Source organism: Corythoichthys intestinalis, chromosome 3 (genome assembly GCF_030265065.1).
Source record: "Corythoichthys intestinalis isolate RoL2023-P3 chromosome 3, ASM3026506v1, whole genome shotgun sequence".
In the NCBI taxonomy this organism is placed as follows: domain Eukaryota; kingdom Metazoa; phylum Chordata; class Actinopteri; order Syngnathiformes; family Syngnathidae; genus Corythoichthys; species Corythoichthys intestinalis.
In genome coordinates this window covers 62,035,458-62,052,180 of record NC_080397.1, presented here as the reverse complement: position 1 = coordinate 62,052,180, position 16,723 = coordinate 62,035,458, and the positions used below count along the sequence as shown (strand labels likewise).

Here is a 16,723-nt window from a genome sequence, read left to right as displayed (position 1 = left end):
TTCCTGCTGAAAGAAGAGAGTCTAATTTTTTAGCAAATCAACAGGATGTGACCCGGTATCATCAGGAAGTCCGAGATGCCTCAAAATAGACAGGAAGTGACCCTGGAATTCCCCAAAATCAACAGGAAGTGACCCAATATGGACAGGAAGTGAACCCGAAATGCCCCAAAATCAACAGGAAGTGACCCAATAAACAGGAAGTGAACCGGAAATGCCTCCAAATCAACAGGAAGTGACTCGATATCTTCAGGAATTCTGAAATCCCTCAAAATCAACAGGAAGTGACCCTGAAATGCCACAAAACCAACAGGAAGTAACCCAATATGGACAGGAAGTGAACCTAATATCTACAGGAAATCCAAGATGCCTCAAAATCAACAGGAAGTAACCCAATATACTGACCATCACAGCAAAGTTATCAATTTTTAGTTTACTTTGCCGTTTCATTCCCACTTGACGAAAAGCAGTCCGGCGCATAACGGCGCTGTTTAATACTGTCTGATTTAGCATCTTATCAGCCCGGCTTGCCGCCTCCTGATTACCCATCATGCAAAGCTCGGTGTTCAATGAGGGATTTAATAGGCGGCGATGTGAGATGGCAAAGATATGAAGCGTCCGACCATCCGTCTTTGTGCTCCGGCGTGTCGCTTCCCCGATGAACAATGAGATTCTCATTACCGACACGGATTCATTTTTTCCTCCCCTCTCACTTAAGTGTTGATTACTCATTTCTTGAGCCATTTGGTTATGTAGCGATTCCCCCGGCTGACTGACGTAAACTCACTGTTTGCCATTGAGGGCGGTAGACATCCATATGAACAGGAAATGACTCAAAAATGTCCTCAAATTGAAAGCATGAACAGGAAGTGACCCTGAAATTTCCCCATATCAACAGGAAGTGACCCAACATGAACAGGAAGTGGCCTTGAAATGTCCTGATTTCAACAGGAAGTTACCTGACATGAACAGGAAGAGACCTTGAAATGTCCCCAAATCAACAGGAAGTTACCCAACGTGAACGGGAAGTGACCTCAGAATGTCCCCAAATAAACAGGATGTTTCCCAATATGAACAGGCAGTGATCCCAAAATGCCCCAAATCAACAGGACGTGACCTCAGAATGCCCCCAAATCAACAGGAAGTGACCCTGAAATGTCCCCAAATCAACAGGAAGTGACCCAACATGAACAGGAAGTAACCTTGAAATGTCCTGATATCAACAGGAAGTTACCCGACATGAACAGGAAGTGACCTTAAAATGTCCCCAAATCAACAGGAAATTACCCAACATGAACAGGACGTGACCTCAGAATGTCCCCCAATCAACAGGAAGTTACCCAACATGAACAGGACGTGACCTCAGAATGTCCCCCAATCAACGGGAAGTTACCCAACATGAACAGGAAGTGACCCTGAAATGTCCCCAATCCAACAGGAAATTACCCAACATGAACAGGAACTGACCCTGAAATGTCTCCAAACCAACAGGAAGTGACCCCAGAAAGACCCCAAATCAACAGAAAGTGACCCAATATGAACAGGAAGTGACCTTAAAATGTCCCCAAATCAACAGGAAGTTACCCAACATTAACAGGAACTGACCCTGAAATGTCTCCAAACCAACAGGAAGTGACCCCAGAAAGACCCCAAATCAACAGGAAGTGACCCGATATGAACAGGAAGTGACCTCACAATGTCCCCCAATCAACAGGGAGTTACCAATTATGAACAGGAAGTGACCCTAAATGCCCCAAATAAATAGGAAGTGACCCTGAAATGTCCCCAAGTCAACAGGAAGTGACCCATCATGAACAGGAAGTAACCTTGAAATGTCCTGATATCAACAGAAAGGTACCCGACATGAACAGGAAGTGACCTTAAAATGTCCCCAAATCAACAGGCAGTTACCCAACATGAACAGGACGTGACCTCAGAATGTCCCCCAATCAACAGGAAGTTACCCAACATGAACAGGACGTGACCTCAGAATGTCCCCCAATCAACAGGAAGTTACCCAACATGAACAGGACGTGACCTCAGAATGTCCCCCAATCAACAGGAAATTACCCAACATGAACAGGAACTGACCCTGAAATGTCTCCAAACCAACAGGAAGTGACCCCAGAAAGACCCCAAATCAACAGGAAGTGACCCAACATGAACAGGAAGTGACCCTGAAATGTCCCCAATCCAACAGGAAATTACCCAACATGAACAGGAACTGACCCTGAAATGTCTCCAAACCAACAGGAAGTGACCCCAGAAAGACCCCAAATCAACAGGAAGTGACCCGATATGAACAGGAAGTGACCTCAGAATGTCCCCCAATCAACAGGAAGTTACCAATCATTAACAGGAAGTGGCCCTAAATGCCCCCAAATAAATAGGAAGTGACCTCAGAATGCCCCCAAATCAACAGGAAGTGACCCAATATGAATAGTAAGTGACCCTGAAATGTCCCCAAGTCAACAGGAAGTGACCCAACATGAACAGGAAGTAACCTTGAAAAGTCCTGATATCAATAGGAAGTTACCCAACATGAACAGGAACTGACCCTGAAATGTCCCCAAACCAACAGGAAGTTACCCAACATGAACAGGAACTGACCCTGAAATGTCCCCAAACCAACAGGAAGTGACCTCAGAAAGACTCCAAATCAACAGGAAGTGACCTCAGAATGCCCCCAAATCAACAGGAAGTGACTCGATATGAACAGGAAGTGACTCTGAAATGTCCCCAAACCAACAGGAAGTTACCCAACATGACCAGGAAGTAACCTTGAAATGTCCTGATATCAGCAGGAAGTTACCCGACATGAACAGGAAATGACCTTGAAATGTCCCCAAATCAACAGGAAGTTACCCAACATGAACAGGAAGTGACCCCACAAGTACCCCAAATCAAAAGGAAGTGACCCAATATCAACAGGAAGTGACCCCACGATACCCCCAACTCTACAGGAAGTGACCTAATATCATTATATATTTTAATTGTTGATTAATTGTTGAAAGACAATCTAGTTTTGCATTTTTAAATGTATTTTTTGTTGTTGTTGACGTCTATCGCCGTCAATGGACGGACAATAGAGTGGCAAATGATCATGTGACTTTATTTCCAATTCACGTGACTGGTGGAAGTGCGGACTTTCAGTCTCAACAAAGCTCTCGTGATCACATGACAGCAATAGAGACCTCGCCGTGACGCTCCGTTCCTCGCCAAACTAATTTGGCCGCCGACGGGGCGAGGAGTCGCCGTTTGTGACACTCTAATAGGACGGCGGTGAAATGGAGGGTGCACGTTTTGCCGGCTGGCTGGTCCAAATGTGTTATTAATCCCCGAGACAGACTTTACTCGGGAGGCAGATGGTCAATTTGCAAAAAGTCAGTGAAATCTGCTCTGTTTGTGTCCTTTAGGGTCTTTCCGAAGAGTGCCAGTATTTGTTCCAGCCTCAGCTGATCGTACAAAGGCTGGTCGGGATAGCCGTGCTCTATCCAGGGTACTTCATTGACCAGATCATCCCCGCTCACAATAGATCTGCTCTTTATAAGTGAGTTGTCAGGATTCTTATGTCAAAGCATCCCACCGATGTTGTTATTGAACCATTTTCGGTGACCAAATCTTTAAACTTTTCCATTCACTCTCATTGGTGTTCATCTCAAACCCACCTAAAAAAAGCTACATTAATATCAATGCACCCGTGCAAAAAAAATTCCTCACCAAAAAAAATCTGCAGAAACACCTGAATCAGCAGAAAGTGAGCCCGAAATGTTACAAATGAACAGCGCGTGGCACAAATAAATACACCCATAAATGTGAGTCTTTTGAAAAATGTTTCTAGTCCAAAATTTTTGAGAGACAGCAAGAACCAAAAGTGGTATTTGTCATGTGGCAAAATGGATTTTGCCATATGGCATTTTTTTAACCCGGTGTCATTTTTTTGCCATGAAGCAAAATTTGTTACGCCATGTGGCCTTTTTTTTTTTGCCATGTGGCAAAATGGATTTTGCCAAGTTATATCTTTTTTGCCATGTGGCAAAATGGATTTTGCCACGTGGCATTTTTTTTTTTTGCCATGTGGCCTTTTTTTGCCATGTGGCAAAATTGATTTTGTCATTGGGCATTTTTTTTTTTTGCCATGTGGCAAAATGGATTTTGACGTGGCATTTTTTTCCATGTGGAAATTTTTTTTTGCCATGTGGCAAAATGGATTTTGCCATGTGGCAAAATGAATTGTGACGTGGCATGTTTTTTTGCCATGTTGCAAAAAAAATTTGCCATGTGCTATATTTTTGCCATGTGGCAAAATTAACTTTGCCATGTGGCAAAATTGATTTTACCATGTGGCAAATGGATTTTGCCATGTGGCAAAATGGTTTTTGCCATGTGCCATTTTTTGCCATGTGGCAAACTGGATTTTGCCATGTGCCATTTTTTGCCATGTGGCAAAATGGATTTTGCCATGTGGCAATTTTTTTGGCCATGTGGCATTTTTTTTCCATGTGGAATTTTTTTTGCCATGTAGCAAAATTGATTTTGCATTGTAGCAAATGGATTTTGCCATGTGGCATTTTTTTGCCATGCGGCAAAATGGATTTCGACGTGGCATTTTTTTTGCCATGTGGCAAATGGATTTTGCCACATGGCAAAAAAAAAAAAAAAATGCCACCTGGGAAAATCTTTTTTGCCACATGCCCAAAAAATGCCACATGGCAAAATCCATTTTGCCACATGGCAAGTACCACTTTTGGTTCTCAGCCCTGCTGAAAATGACCAAATCACATAATTTACACATAAAAAATGCCAGGATTGTAAAGGGAATAAAAGTTGAATACAGAATTTGCCAAAAATGTACGGTTCCCCCAAAATTTGCCAGAAACTGACCCATTCCTTTCTAATGGGATTCCATTGACAGCCATGCACGTCCAAATTTCCCATTCATTTTCAATGGCAGGAAAATTGGTCCTTGTGATTTTTGACCATTTACCATGACAGCCCATTGACATTCAACTGGCACCCAAGTAAGTCGATGCCATTGACAGCCATGCACGTCCATGCCATTGACGGCCATGTACGTCCAAATTTCCCCTTTCATTTTCCTAATGACTTTCAGAAACCTATGTGATTGTGATTTTTACCAAAAACTTACCATTACAGCCCATTGACATTCAAATTGTGCCTAAGTAAGTCAATGCCATTGACAGCCATGTAACAGGACGCGCCCACAAAATGTTCCCAAATCAACTGGAAGTGACCTGATAGATCTGAATCTACCACAGCAAAGCACTATCGTAATTTCTCCAGAAGTTTCTAGTTATTTATCTTTTTGCTAAAGTGAGATTTTGCTGATAGACGTCCAATCCATGTAGACTAAGCAGCAATAGTTGGATTTCTGCCAACCCTCCCAGTCGATATGAAAAGGACGTCTACCACCTCCAATGGCAGGTAGAGAGTCCCACCAGCAGGAAAAACATAAAGAATCTGATTGGCCTTGGTTGACTCTTCAATCTTATTACTGTAGTCTAGGAGTGCAACTAGTTCATTAAAAAATAGATGCAATTTTCTCTGCATCTTTATTGATTTTGCCTCCTGTAAAAGTGAAGTGTCAGAGGAGCAATATGAAGTATTTTACATTCTGCTTTTTTAATGATGTTTCTGCTCCTTGTGATGAATCCTCGCAAGATTTCTGCTGGATTTATTATTTCTTTTAATGCATAATGCTTTTTTTTCCTGATTGTGTTTATTCAAATTTCTTTTTTAATTGCTTATGTGGCATTTGAATTTTTTAGGCTCATGTTTGGAACTTTTCGGAATAACATTAAGGCTTATGCGCTCGGTGATGATCTACTATGAGTCGATGCGCTCCTAACGTGACAATCATGTAAAAGTGTGATAATTGTCATGTAAAAACCTGATCGCTATCATGTAAAAACATAACTATGACGTAAAAATGTCATCATTTTCATGTTAAAACGTGATAACTATCATGTAGAAATATGATCATTTTCATGTGCAAAACATGATAACTATCATGTAAAAATAGGAAAACGATCATGTAAAATCATTATAATTATGTAAAACGTGATAATTATGTAAAACATGATCATGTAGAAACGTGATAATTATCATGTAAAAACATGAAAACGAAAGAAACATGATCATTATCGTGTAAAAACATAAAAACGTGAAAACTATATAAAAGTGTGATGTTTATCATGTATAAAAATGATAAGCATGATGTAAAAACATATAAAACAGTGATAATTATAATGTAAATATGGGATAATTGTAAAAATGTGATCATTATGTAAAAACGTGATAACTATCATGTAAAAATGTGATAACTCATATAAAAACGGGAAAACTATCATGTAAAAACATAATAATTTTGTAGAAATGTGATAATTAAATAAAAACACCAGTATTATTATGTAGAAACGTGATAATTATCATGTAAAAACATGAAAACTATTAAAACATGATAATTATCATGTAAGAACGTGATAACATGTGAAGACCTGATAACTATCATGTTAAAAATGATAATTATGTAAAAGTGTGATGATCATTGTGACGGAGTAGCCCCGTCAGATCCCGGGGAGACTCGGCGTCCGCAATATAACGCGTGAGACACGGTGGACTCGGCGTTATCAATAGTATTCCTTTTGACACAATATTGCTCATTTTGACTCACACACACGTGCGCACGTACATTCACACCGTACCTGTTGAATCTTTAGGCATCGCGGGGGTCTGGGGTGCACACTAGACTGCCGCCACAACATCGTTATGCCGTACTCACTCCTAACAAACATTTCCACATGTAGTCATCCTCAATTCCCATGCTGAACTGTCAAAACAGAGCGCACATTCACTTCCTGGTTTTATGACATCGCGAGCGGGCCGTCAGCGAGTGACGTCTCAATACGGCTTGAGTTTTTGGCCATCGTAAATTTATTTTTCTTTCCAAATGTTTTTTCGGTATGGTAGTACCAGTATTTAGTTTATTGTATTTTTCTTTAATTTATAGTGAAGCTAATATTGAACAAACTGGAGTTGTTGAACAGAAAACTAAACTTTTTGAGTTAATTGGCTGAAGGGGAGGGGCCAGGAGAAATATAAGGACAGACCTACCTTTCCTACCTCAGTCATTTGGAGTCACGCAGTGGTGCAGATCAGGTAACAGACCTTTTTATTTTATTTGTCATGCAATTAATGTTTTTGTAAATATGGTGAATGTTGGATTAACTTTTGTAAATAATCACTTTTGCACTTTGTCACAGAACACTGCTTGTTATTTGTTGGGAACGTTGTTAATAAAAACACTTCAAAAAACATCATTCTGCTTCGGTTGCCATTTTTGGGAGCAAGAGCCCCGCCACATATGGTGGCAGTGGTGGGATGGCAAACCGAAGAAAACGACGTTCCCAACAGCGAAAGATGGAGGAGGAAGACTTCTCAGTGGACCAGGGGGCTGCAGCAGCACAACAGCCCGTAGGGGAGCTCCTTGGCCTCATGAAAGAGTTTTTGGCGGGTCAGCAGAGGAGAGAGGAGGGGATGTTGGACGAGATACGCAACCTACGTGTCTCGCTGAGACCAGCTACCCCGGCCTTTTCAGCTGAGCATGACGGGTTATCCAGCGTGGGCAGCCCACGGATGGAGCTGCCTACACCAGCCCAGTCAAGGCGGCCTCTAGGACAGTCCACAACATTGCGGGCGGGGCCAGAACAGAGCGCCGCCGGAGCCAACCTTCCACCGCCAAATATGGAGCCGAGGCCATATGCAGCTGAGCCGAAAATTCCGCCATATGAGAAGGGAGAAGACCTCGAGAACTACCTGTTACGTTTCGAAAGAATAGCGAAGACTTGGCGATGGCCAGAGACTGAGTGGGCATGCCGGCTTGTGCCACTTCTCTCGGGGAAAGCGCTGGAAGCATATACAGCCATGGATGAAGGGGAAGCACACCGCTACTCAGACCTAAAAGCAGCCCTGTTGGCCAAGTTCGACATTTCACCCGAAACCTACAGACAGCAGTTCCGCACCACCATGATTCCACCTGGAGAGACACCGACCGAGACCTACCACCGTTTAAAAGGCCTTTACCGAAGATGGGTGCGTCCAGACCAGCTCACCAAGGAGCAAATCGGGGAGCTCGTTATGCTGGAGCAGCTGCTTCGTGTCCTGCCTGCTGACGTCCGCACCTGGGTCCGAGAGCATGAACCTGACGATGGTCTGACTGCAGCAAAGTTGGCACTGCAGTATCAAAACGCTCGTCGGGGAGGAGTTCCACGACCCACCAGCTCAGCACCTAGACCTGCCCAGCAGTTTACACCAGCACGACATACGAGGGAGCCTATGAACAACTCGCGAGGTACACCCAACTCTGCTTCAAACCAGCCTGGGATGGGTAAGCCCTTTATTTGTTATTACTGCCAGCAACAGGGACATAAAGCTTCTGTGTGCCCAGTACGAAGGGATAAGCTAACTGGGGCCTGTTACGCGCCTCGTGCAGAGGGTAGACGGTTAACTAACCAGGATTCGAACAAGCATGTATTAAAAATTGTGACTTTAAACGGCCAGCCAGTGACAACACTGCTGGACAGTGGGAGTATTGCCTCACTGGTAAAAAAGAACTTGGTTCCACTGACCTGTATAGACTATAACAAAAAAACTGATATTGTATGTGTTCATGGTGATAGTCATACATATCCCAAAGCAGAAGTGACTGTAAGAATTGATGGACAATCTTACTTGATGACTGTTGCAGTAGTGGAAAATTTACCAGTTGACCTGGTCCTTGGTACAGATTTCCCTGTACTGTTAGAACTTTTGAAAAATGAAAAAGGGGGAGTGAATGGGTTGAATAACCATGGTTTCTGTCCGGTTGTAACACGGTCTCAAACAAAAATGGGCTTAGAGCCCTTACCAAATTTAGATGACAGCATCTGTGAAGGAGGCCTCAAAGGGCCCAGAAAGTCCAAACGCCAGAGGCGAATCGAAAAGCAGCTTAAACTAAGTGGCTCAGACGCTAGCGACTTGAATATTGAGGAGGGGTGGAAGATACCCGAGAATATTTCAGAGTTGCAAAGACAGGATAAAACCCTACAAAACTGTTTTAAGAACGTGAATGCTAATGCTATTGCTAATTCTAGTGCCACGGGCAAAGAACAGTTTATTCTCATCAATGATTTATTATACATTGTTAACGATACTCAAAAACGTCTGGTGATTCCTGCGTCCTGTCGGCAGATAGTCATGCACGTTGCACACACTCTCCCGTGGGCTGGACATCTTGGGCGTCACAAAACATATTTGCGCGTGAGTGCTCGGTTTTATTGGCCAGGCATGTATAATGACATACAAACATATTGCACCACATGTCCGACCTGCCAAAAAACATCGTCACCTCGCAGATCTGACAGGGCTCTCCTTCATCCACTGCCGATAATATCCACACCATTTCGCCGAATTGCCATGGACATTGTTGGACCGTTGGTCAGAAGTGCTCGGGGCCATCAGTACATTCTCGTAATCTGTGACTATGCCACTAGATATCCCGAAGCCTTTCCATTACGTACCATTACTGCTCCAGCTGTCCTCCATTGCCTCGTTCAGTTATTCTCCCGAGTCGGGATCCCCGATGAAATCCTGACTGACCAGGGAACCAATTTCACTTCACGTCTCTTACAATTATTTCATAAACAGTTAGGGATCACAGCGTTGCGCACCACACCTTATCATCCGGAAACAGACGGCCTGGTCGAGAGATTCAACCAAACGCTCAAGAGGATGTTGCAGAAATTTGTTGGCGACACCGGTAGCGATTGGGACAGATGGCTGCCATTCCTTTTATTCGCCTACCGAGAGGTACCTCAGGCATCCACTGGATTCTCTCCCTTCGAGCTATTGTATGGATGGGACGTGCAGGGACCCTTGGACTTGCTGAGCAAAACATGGGCGGCAATGGAGTCCAAAGCCAGTGAGAGGGGAATCGTCCAGTATGTGCTGCAAATGAGGGATCGGCTGTCCGACTATCTCGAGGAGGCTGAAGAGAATCTGAAAGAGGCGCAAAAGAAACAAAAACTATGGTATGACCAACAAGCCAGACACCGTGACTTCCATCCGGGCCAGAAAGTATTGTTGTTGCTTCCATCATCCAACAGCAAGTTATTGGCAAAATGGCAAGGCCCCTACACCATCCTGCGACGAATGGGACCAGTCACCTACGAAATACATCAGCCAGACAAGAAAAAGACCAAGCAGACCTACCACGTGAACCTGCTGAAGGAATGGAAGGCGGCTTCTCCAGAAAATCCACACATCACCTGTTTAGTGAGGAAAATGGACATGGATGATGAAGATCCTGGTGTTCCTGTAGTCAACGATCCATCTGACCCTCACATAGCTCACCTCTCCGTTGACCAAGCTGCCGACCTTCAGAACATCTTCGAGGAAATACCATCCATCTTCAGGGCGGAGCCTGGCAGGACCACCGTAACCCAGCATGTAATCCGGTTGAAGGACACCAACCCCATTCGTCAACGCCCATACCGGATCCCCCAGCAACTGACAGAACAGCTGAAGCAGGAAGTGGAGTCAATGCTGACACTGGGAGTCATTGAGCCATCAACATCAGAGTGGTGCAGCCCGGTCGTTATTGTCTTTAAGAAGGACGGTTCTTTGCGCATCTGCATTGATTTCCGAAAGCTGAATTCCATCTCTGCTTTCGATGCTTATCCTATGCCAAGAATAGATGACCTTTTAGATCGCATTGGCTCAGCATCTTTCATTACGACCCTGGACTTGTGTAAAGGCTACTGGCAGGTACCGCTAGAGGCCTCCAGCCGACCATACACTGCCTTCCGAACACCTACCGGCCTGTATCAATTTACAGTAATGCCATTCGGCCTGCATGGCGCCCCAGCAACCTTCCAACGCCTCATGGACAGAGTTCTTCTAGGCTGTGAAACATTCAGTGCAGCTTACCTGGATGATGTGGTGATTTTCAGTAGCACATGGGAAGAACATCTCAAACACCTGAGGGTAGTATTAGGGAAGATCAAGGAGGCGGGGCTGACCTTAAATGTATCCAAATGTGAGTGGGCACGCCAGGAAACCCGATACCTGGGGTATCAACTGGGCGGAGGAGAGGTACGACCCCAAATTGACAAGGTGGAAGCGATCCAGAGTTGTCCTCGTCCTCGCACAAAAAAGGAGGTGCGAGCGTTCCTTGGCCTTGCGGGGTGGTATCGCAGGTTCGTCCCACAGTTTGCCACAATCGCTGCCCCACTCACTGCTCTGACTACAAAGGACAAAAAGAATCCAGTGACTTGGACAAGGGAGTGTGAAACTTCCTTTGAAGACTTAAAAACACTCCTCTGTTCATCTCCAGTGTTGCGCAGTCCTGATTTTAACAATCGCTTCTTGGTCCAGGTGGACGCTTCGGATGTTGGCCTCGGAGCAGTTCTTGCACAAGGTGACCCTGGAGCTGAGCAACCCATCCTGTACCTGAGCCGGAAACTGTTACCGCGTGAAGCCAGATACTCAGTGGTGGAAAAGGAGGGACTAGCCATCAAGTGGGCTCTGGAGAGCCTAAAATATTATTTATTGGGGAGAGAGTTTGATCTAGAGACAGACCATAGGGCCTTGACTTGGATCAACTCCATGAAAGACCATAACAGCCGGTTGACACGCTGGTACCTCTCGCTGCAGCCCTTCCAGTTCTCTGTCAAACACCGGTCTGGGAAATCGAACTTGGTAGCTGACTACCTCTCTAGGTTGCCAAGACTTTGTCAACCTTCGGGAGGAGGTGGATGGTGTGACGGAGTAGCCCCGTCAGATCCCGGGGAGACTCGGCGTCCGCAATATAACGCGTGAGACACGGTGGACTCGGCGTTATCAATAGTATTCATTTTGACACAATATTGCTCATTTTGACTCACACACACGTGCGCACGTACATTCACACCGTACCTGTTGAATCTTTAGGCATCGCGGGGGTCTGGGGTGCACACTAGACTGCCGCCACAACATCGTTATGCCGTACTCACTCCTAACAAACATTTCCACATGTAGTCATCCTCAATTCCCATGCTGAACTGTCAAAACAGAGCGCACATTCACTTCCTGGTTTTATGACATCGCGAGCGGGCCGTCAGCGAGTGACGTCTCAATACGGCTTGAGTTTTTGGCCATCGTAAATTTATTTTTCTTTCCAAATGTTTTTTCGGTATGGTAGTACCAGTATTTAGTTTATTGTATTTTTCTTTAATTTATAGTGAAGCTAATATTGAACAAACTGGAGTTGTTGAACAGAAAACTAAACTTTTTGAGTTAATTGGCTGAAGGGGAGGGGCCAGGAGAAATATAAGGACAGACCTACCTTTCCTACCTCAGTCATTTGGAGTCACGCAGTGGTGCAGATCAGGTAACAGACCTTTTTATTTTATTTGTCATGCAATTAATGTTTTTGTAAATATGGTGAATGTTGGATTAACTTTTGTAAATAATCACTTTTGCACTTTGTCACAGAACACTGCTTGTTATTTGTTGGGAACGTTGTTAATAAAAACACTTCAAAAAACATCATTCTGCTTCGGTTGCCATTTTTGGGAGCAAGAGCCCCGCCACAATCATCATGTAAAAACATGATAATTACGATGTCAAAACGTGGAAAACCAAAATGTAAAACCATGAAAATTATCATGTGAAAATGTGTTAATCGTAAAAATGTCGAAAAATGTGATAATTATCATGTTAAAACGTGATAACCATCAAGTATAAATGTGATAGCTATCATGTGATTATGTAAAAGTGTGATAATTACCATGTAAAAACTATCACCTAAAAACATAATTACAGTGTAAAAAACGTGAAAACTATCATGTAAAATTGTGATAATTATCATGTTAAAATGTGATAATTATCTTTTAAAAATGTAAAAACTATCATTTAAAATTGCTAAAACTATCATGAAAAAACAGCATAAATATCATGTAAAAACGTGATAACCATCTTGTAAAAATTTGAGTTTTCCCGTTCATTATAGTTATGTAAAAACATGACTATTATGTATGAAACGTGATAATTATATAAAAGAATATTATTATGTAGAAAGTTGATAATTATCTTGTAAAAATGTGAGAGCTACCATGTGAAAACGTGATAATTATGTAAAAGTGTGATAATTACCATGTAAAAATTTGAAAACTATCACGTAATGACTTGATAATTACAATGTAAAAAACGTGGAAACTCATGTAAAACCGTGATAATTATCATGTGAAAATCCATCCATCCATCCATACATACATACAGTACATACAGTGGGGCAAATAAGTATTTAGTTAACCACTAATTGTGCAAGTTCTCCCACTTGGATGATATGAGAGAGGCCTGTAATTGTCAACATGGGTAAACCTCAACTATGAGAGACAGAATGTGGAAAAAAAAACCTTTGTTGGCAATAACGGAGGCCAAACATTTTCTGTAACTCTGCGCAAGCTTTTCACACACTGTTGCTGGTATTTTGGCCCATTCCTCCATGCAGATCTCCTCTAGAGCAGTGATGTTTTGGGGCTGTCGTTGGGCAACACGGACTTTCAACTCCCTCCTCACTCCGTGGCATCAAAATGATAACAAGAACGGGGAGCAAAAATCCCAGAACCACACGGGGGGACCTAGTGAATGACCTACAGAGAGCTGTGACCACAGTAACAAAGGCTACTATCAGTAACACAATGCGCCGCCAGGGACTCAAATCCTGCACTGCCAGACGTGTCCCCCTGCTGAAGAAAGTACACGTCCAGGCCTGTCTGCGGTTTTCTAGAGAGCATTTGGATGATCCAGAAGAGGACTGGGAGAATGTGTTATGGTTAGATGAAACCAAAATAGAACTTTTTCGTAGAAACACAGGTTCTCTTGTTTGGAGGAAAAAGAATACTCAATTGCACCATACCCACTGTGAAGCATGGGGTGGAAACATCATGTTTTGGGGCTGTTTATCTGCAAAGGGACCGGGACGACTGATCTGTGTAAAGGAAAGAATGAATGCGGCCATGTATCGAGAGATTTTGAGTGAAAATCTTCTTCCATCAGCAAGGGCATTGAAGATGAGACGTGGCTGGGCCTTTTAGCGTTACAATGATCCCTAACACACAGCCAGGGCAACAAAGGAGTGGCTCGTAAGAAGCATTTCAAGGTCCTGGAGTGGCCTAGCCAGTCTCCAGGTCTCAACCCCATAGAAAATCTGCGGAGGGAGTTGAAAGTCCGTGTTGCCCAACGACAGCCCCAAAACATCACTGCTCTAGAGGAGATCTGCATGGAGGAATGGGCCAAAATACCAGCAACAGTGTGTGAAAAGCTTGTGAAGAGTTACAGAAAACGTTTGGCCTCCGTTATTGCCAACAAAGGGTACATAACAAAGAATTGAGATGGACTTTTGGTATTGACCAAATACTTATATTCCACCATGACTCGCAAATAAATTCTTTAAAATTCAAACAATGTGATTTTCTGTTTTTTTTCCACATTCTGTCTCTCATGGTTGAGGTTTAACCATGTTGACAATTACAGGCCTCTCTAATATTTTCAAGTGGGAGAACTTGCACAATTAGTGGTTGACTAAATACTTATTTGCCCCACTGTATCATGTAAAACTGTGATAATTATCATGTGAAAATGTGATAATTGTAAAACCCTGATAATTGTCATGTGAAAATCCGTCCGTCTGTCTGCCCGCCCCTCCCTCCCTCCTTCCTTCCTTCCTTCCTTCCTTCCTTCCTTCCTTCCTTCCTTCCTTCCTTCCTTCCTTCCTTCCTTCCTTCCTTCCTTCCTTTCCCTCCCTCCCTCACTTACCGTAATTTCCCGAATATTATGTGCACCTGTGTATCGGCTCCTTCGTTCGTTCCTTCCTTCGTTCCTTCCTTCCTTCCTTCCTTCCTTCCTTCCTTCCTTCCTTCCTTCCTTCCTTCCTTCCTTCCTTCCTTCCTTCCTTCCTTCCCTCCCTTACCGTAATTTCCCGAATATAAGGTGCACCTGTGTATCTGCTCCTTCCTTCCTTCCTTACTTACTGTAATTTCCCGAATATAAGGTGCACCTGTGTATCTGTTCCTTCCTTCCTTCCTTCCTTCCTTCCTTCCTTCCTTCCTTCCTTCCTTCCTTCCTTCCTTCCTTCCTTCCTTCCTTCCTTCCTTCCTTCCTTCCTTCCTTCCTTCCTTCCTTCCTTTCCCTCCCTCCCTCACTTACCGTAATTTCCCGAATATTATGTGCACCTGTGTATCGGCTCCTTCGTTCGTTCCTTCGTTCGTTCCTTCCTTCGTTCCTTCCTTCCTTCCTTCCTTCCTTCCTTCCTTCCTTCCTTCCTTCCTTCCTTCCTTCCTTCCTTCCTTCCTTCCTTCCCTCCCTTACCGTAATTTCCCGAATATAAGGTGCACCTGTGTATCTGCTCCTTCCTTCCTTCCTTACTTACTGTAATTTCCCGAATATAAGGTGCACCTGTGTATCTGTTCCTTCCTTCCTTCCTTCCTTCCTTCCTTCCTTCCTTCCTTCCTTCCTTCCTTCCTTCCTTCCTTCCTTCCTTCCTTCCTTCCTTCCTTCCTTCCTTCCTTCCTTCCTTCCTTCCTTCCTTCCTTCTTTCCTTCCTTCCTCCCTCCCTCCCTCCCTCCCTCCCTCCCTCCTTCCTTCCTTGAATGTTTCTTCCATGGACTGATACGGTAAAATGAAAGTGAGAACGTACAGTAAAATCATATTATGTAGAAAGGTGATAATTAACTTCTAAAAATGTGAGAGCTATCATGTGAAAACGTGAAAATTATCTAAAAGTGTGATAATTACCATGTAAAAACTTGAAAACTATATTGTAAAAACTTGATAATTACAATGTAAAAAAACGTGGAAACTATCATGTAAAACTGTGATAATTACCATGTAAAAACTTGAAAACTATATTGTAAAAACTTGATAATTACAATGTAAAAAAACGTGGAAACTATCATGTAAAACTGTGATAATTATCATGTGAAAACATGATAATTGTAAAACCGTGATAATTATCATGTGAACATCCATCCATCCATCCATCCATCCATCCATCCATCCATCCATCCATCCATCCATCCATCCATCCATCCATCCATCCATCCATCCATCCATCCATCCATCCATCCATCCATCCATCCATCCATCCATCCATCCCTTAATTTTTGGCGGTTATTCATACTACATTGTTTTCTCTAAAATGGCTGCTCGTGTGTCTGTTTGTACAGAGTGTTTGTTCCCAACTACATATCAAAGGTGAAAGTTCAGCTCCTCAACTGCGGCGTTAAGAACAAAAGCGGCGACACTTGTCCCGTGGTGTTGAAGATCAGAGAGCGGGCTCCCCCAGTGCACAACTCCAGCGCCCTCGACTGCCGGGAGTGGAGCCCCTGCGAGCTGGATGCCTCGGTGCCCGCCTGGGAGCGATGGTACTACATCCTGGTGGAGCGATACCTCACGAACGCCGAGGTCAACTTCCGCATCGGCGTGCAAGTTACGGGTGAGTGTTTTTTGGGCTTCCTTTGGTTGTGCTAATCCATTTTGACTGGGACGGGTGGCAGCCAATGAGATGAAATTTGGGTTGGGGTCATGAGGTCAAAGGTCACCGGGATCCGAAAAGGAATTTCGTGATCACTTTATGATCGTTACGTTATTGAATTATTAGAGTACATATTTTAAATATCTATTTTCA

At 43.6% G+C, this 16,723-nt stretch overlaps 1 protein-coding gene across 1 annotated transcript in view; it reads left to right on the top strand.

Annotated features, from left to right (window-relative positions):
- tmem8b (transmembrane protein 8B) overlaps window positions 1–16,723 on the top strand; it is a 118,454-nt gene that overhangs the window by 24,436 nt on the left and 77,295 nt on the right. Inside the window, exons 4-5 of the mRNA XM_057831844.1 lie at window positions 3,414–3,547; window positions 16,263–16,531. Of these exons, the coding sequence (XP_057687827.1) occupies window positions 3,414–3,547; window positions 16,263–16,531 (403 nt within the window). The remainder of the gene's footprint in view (window positions 1–3,413; window positions 3,548–16,262; window positions 16,532–16,723) is intronic.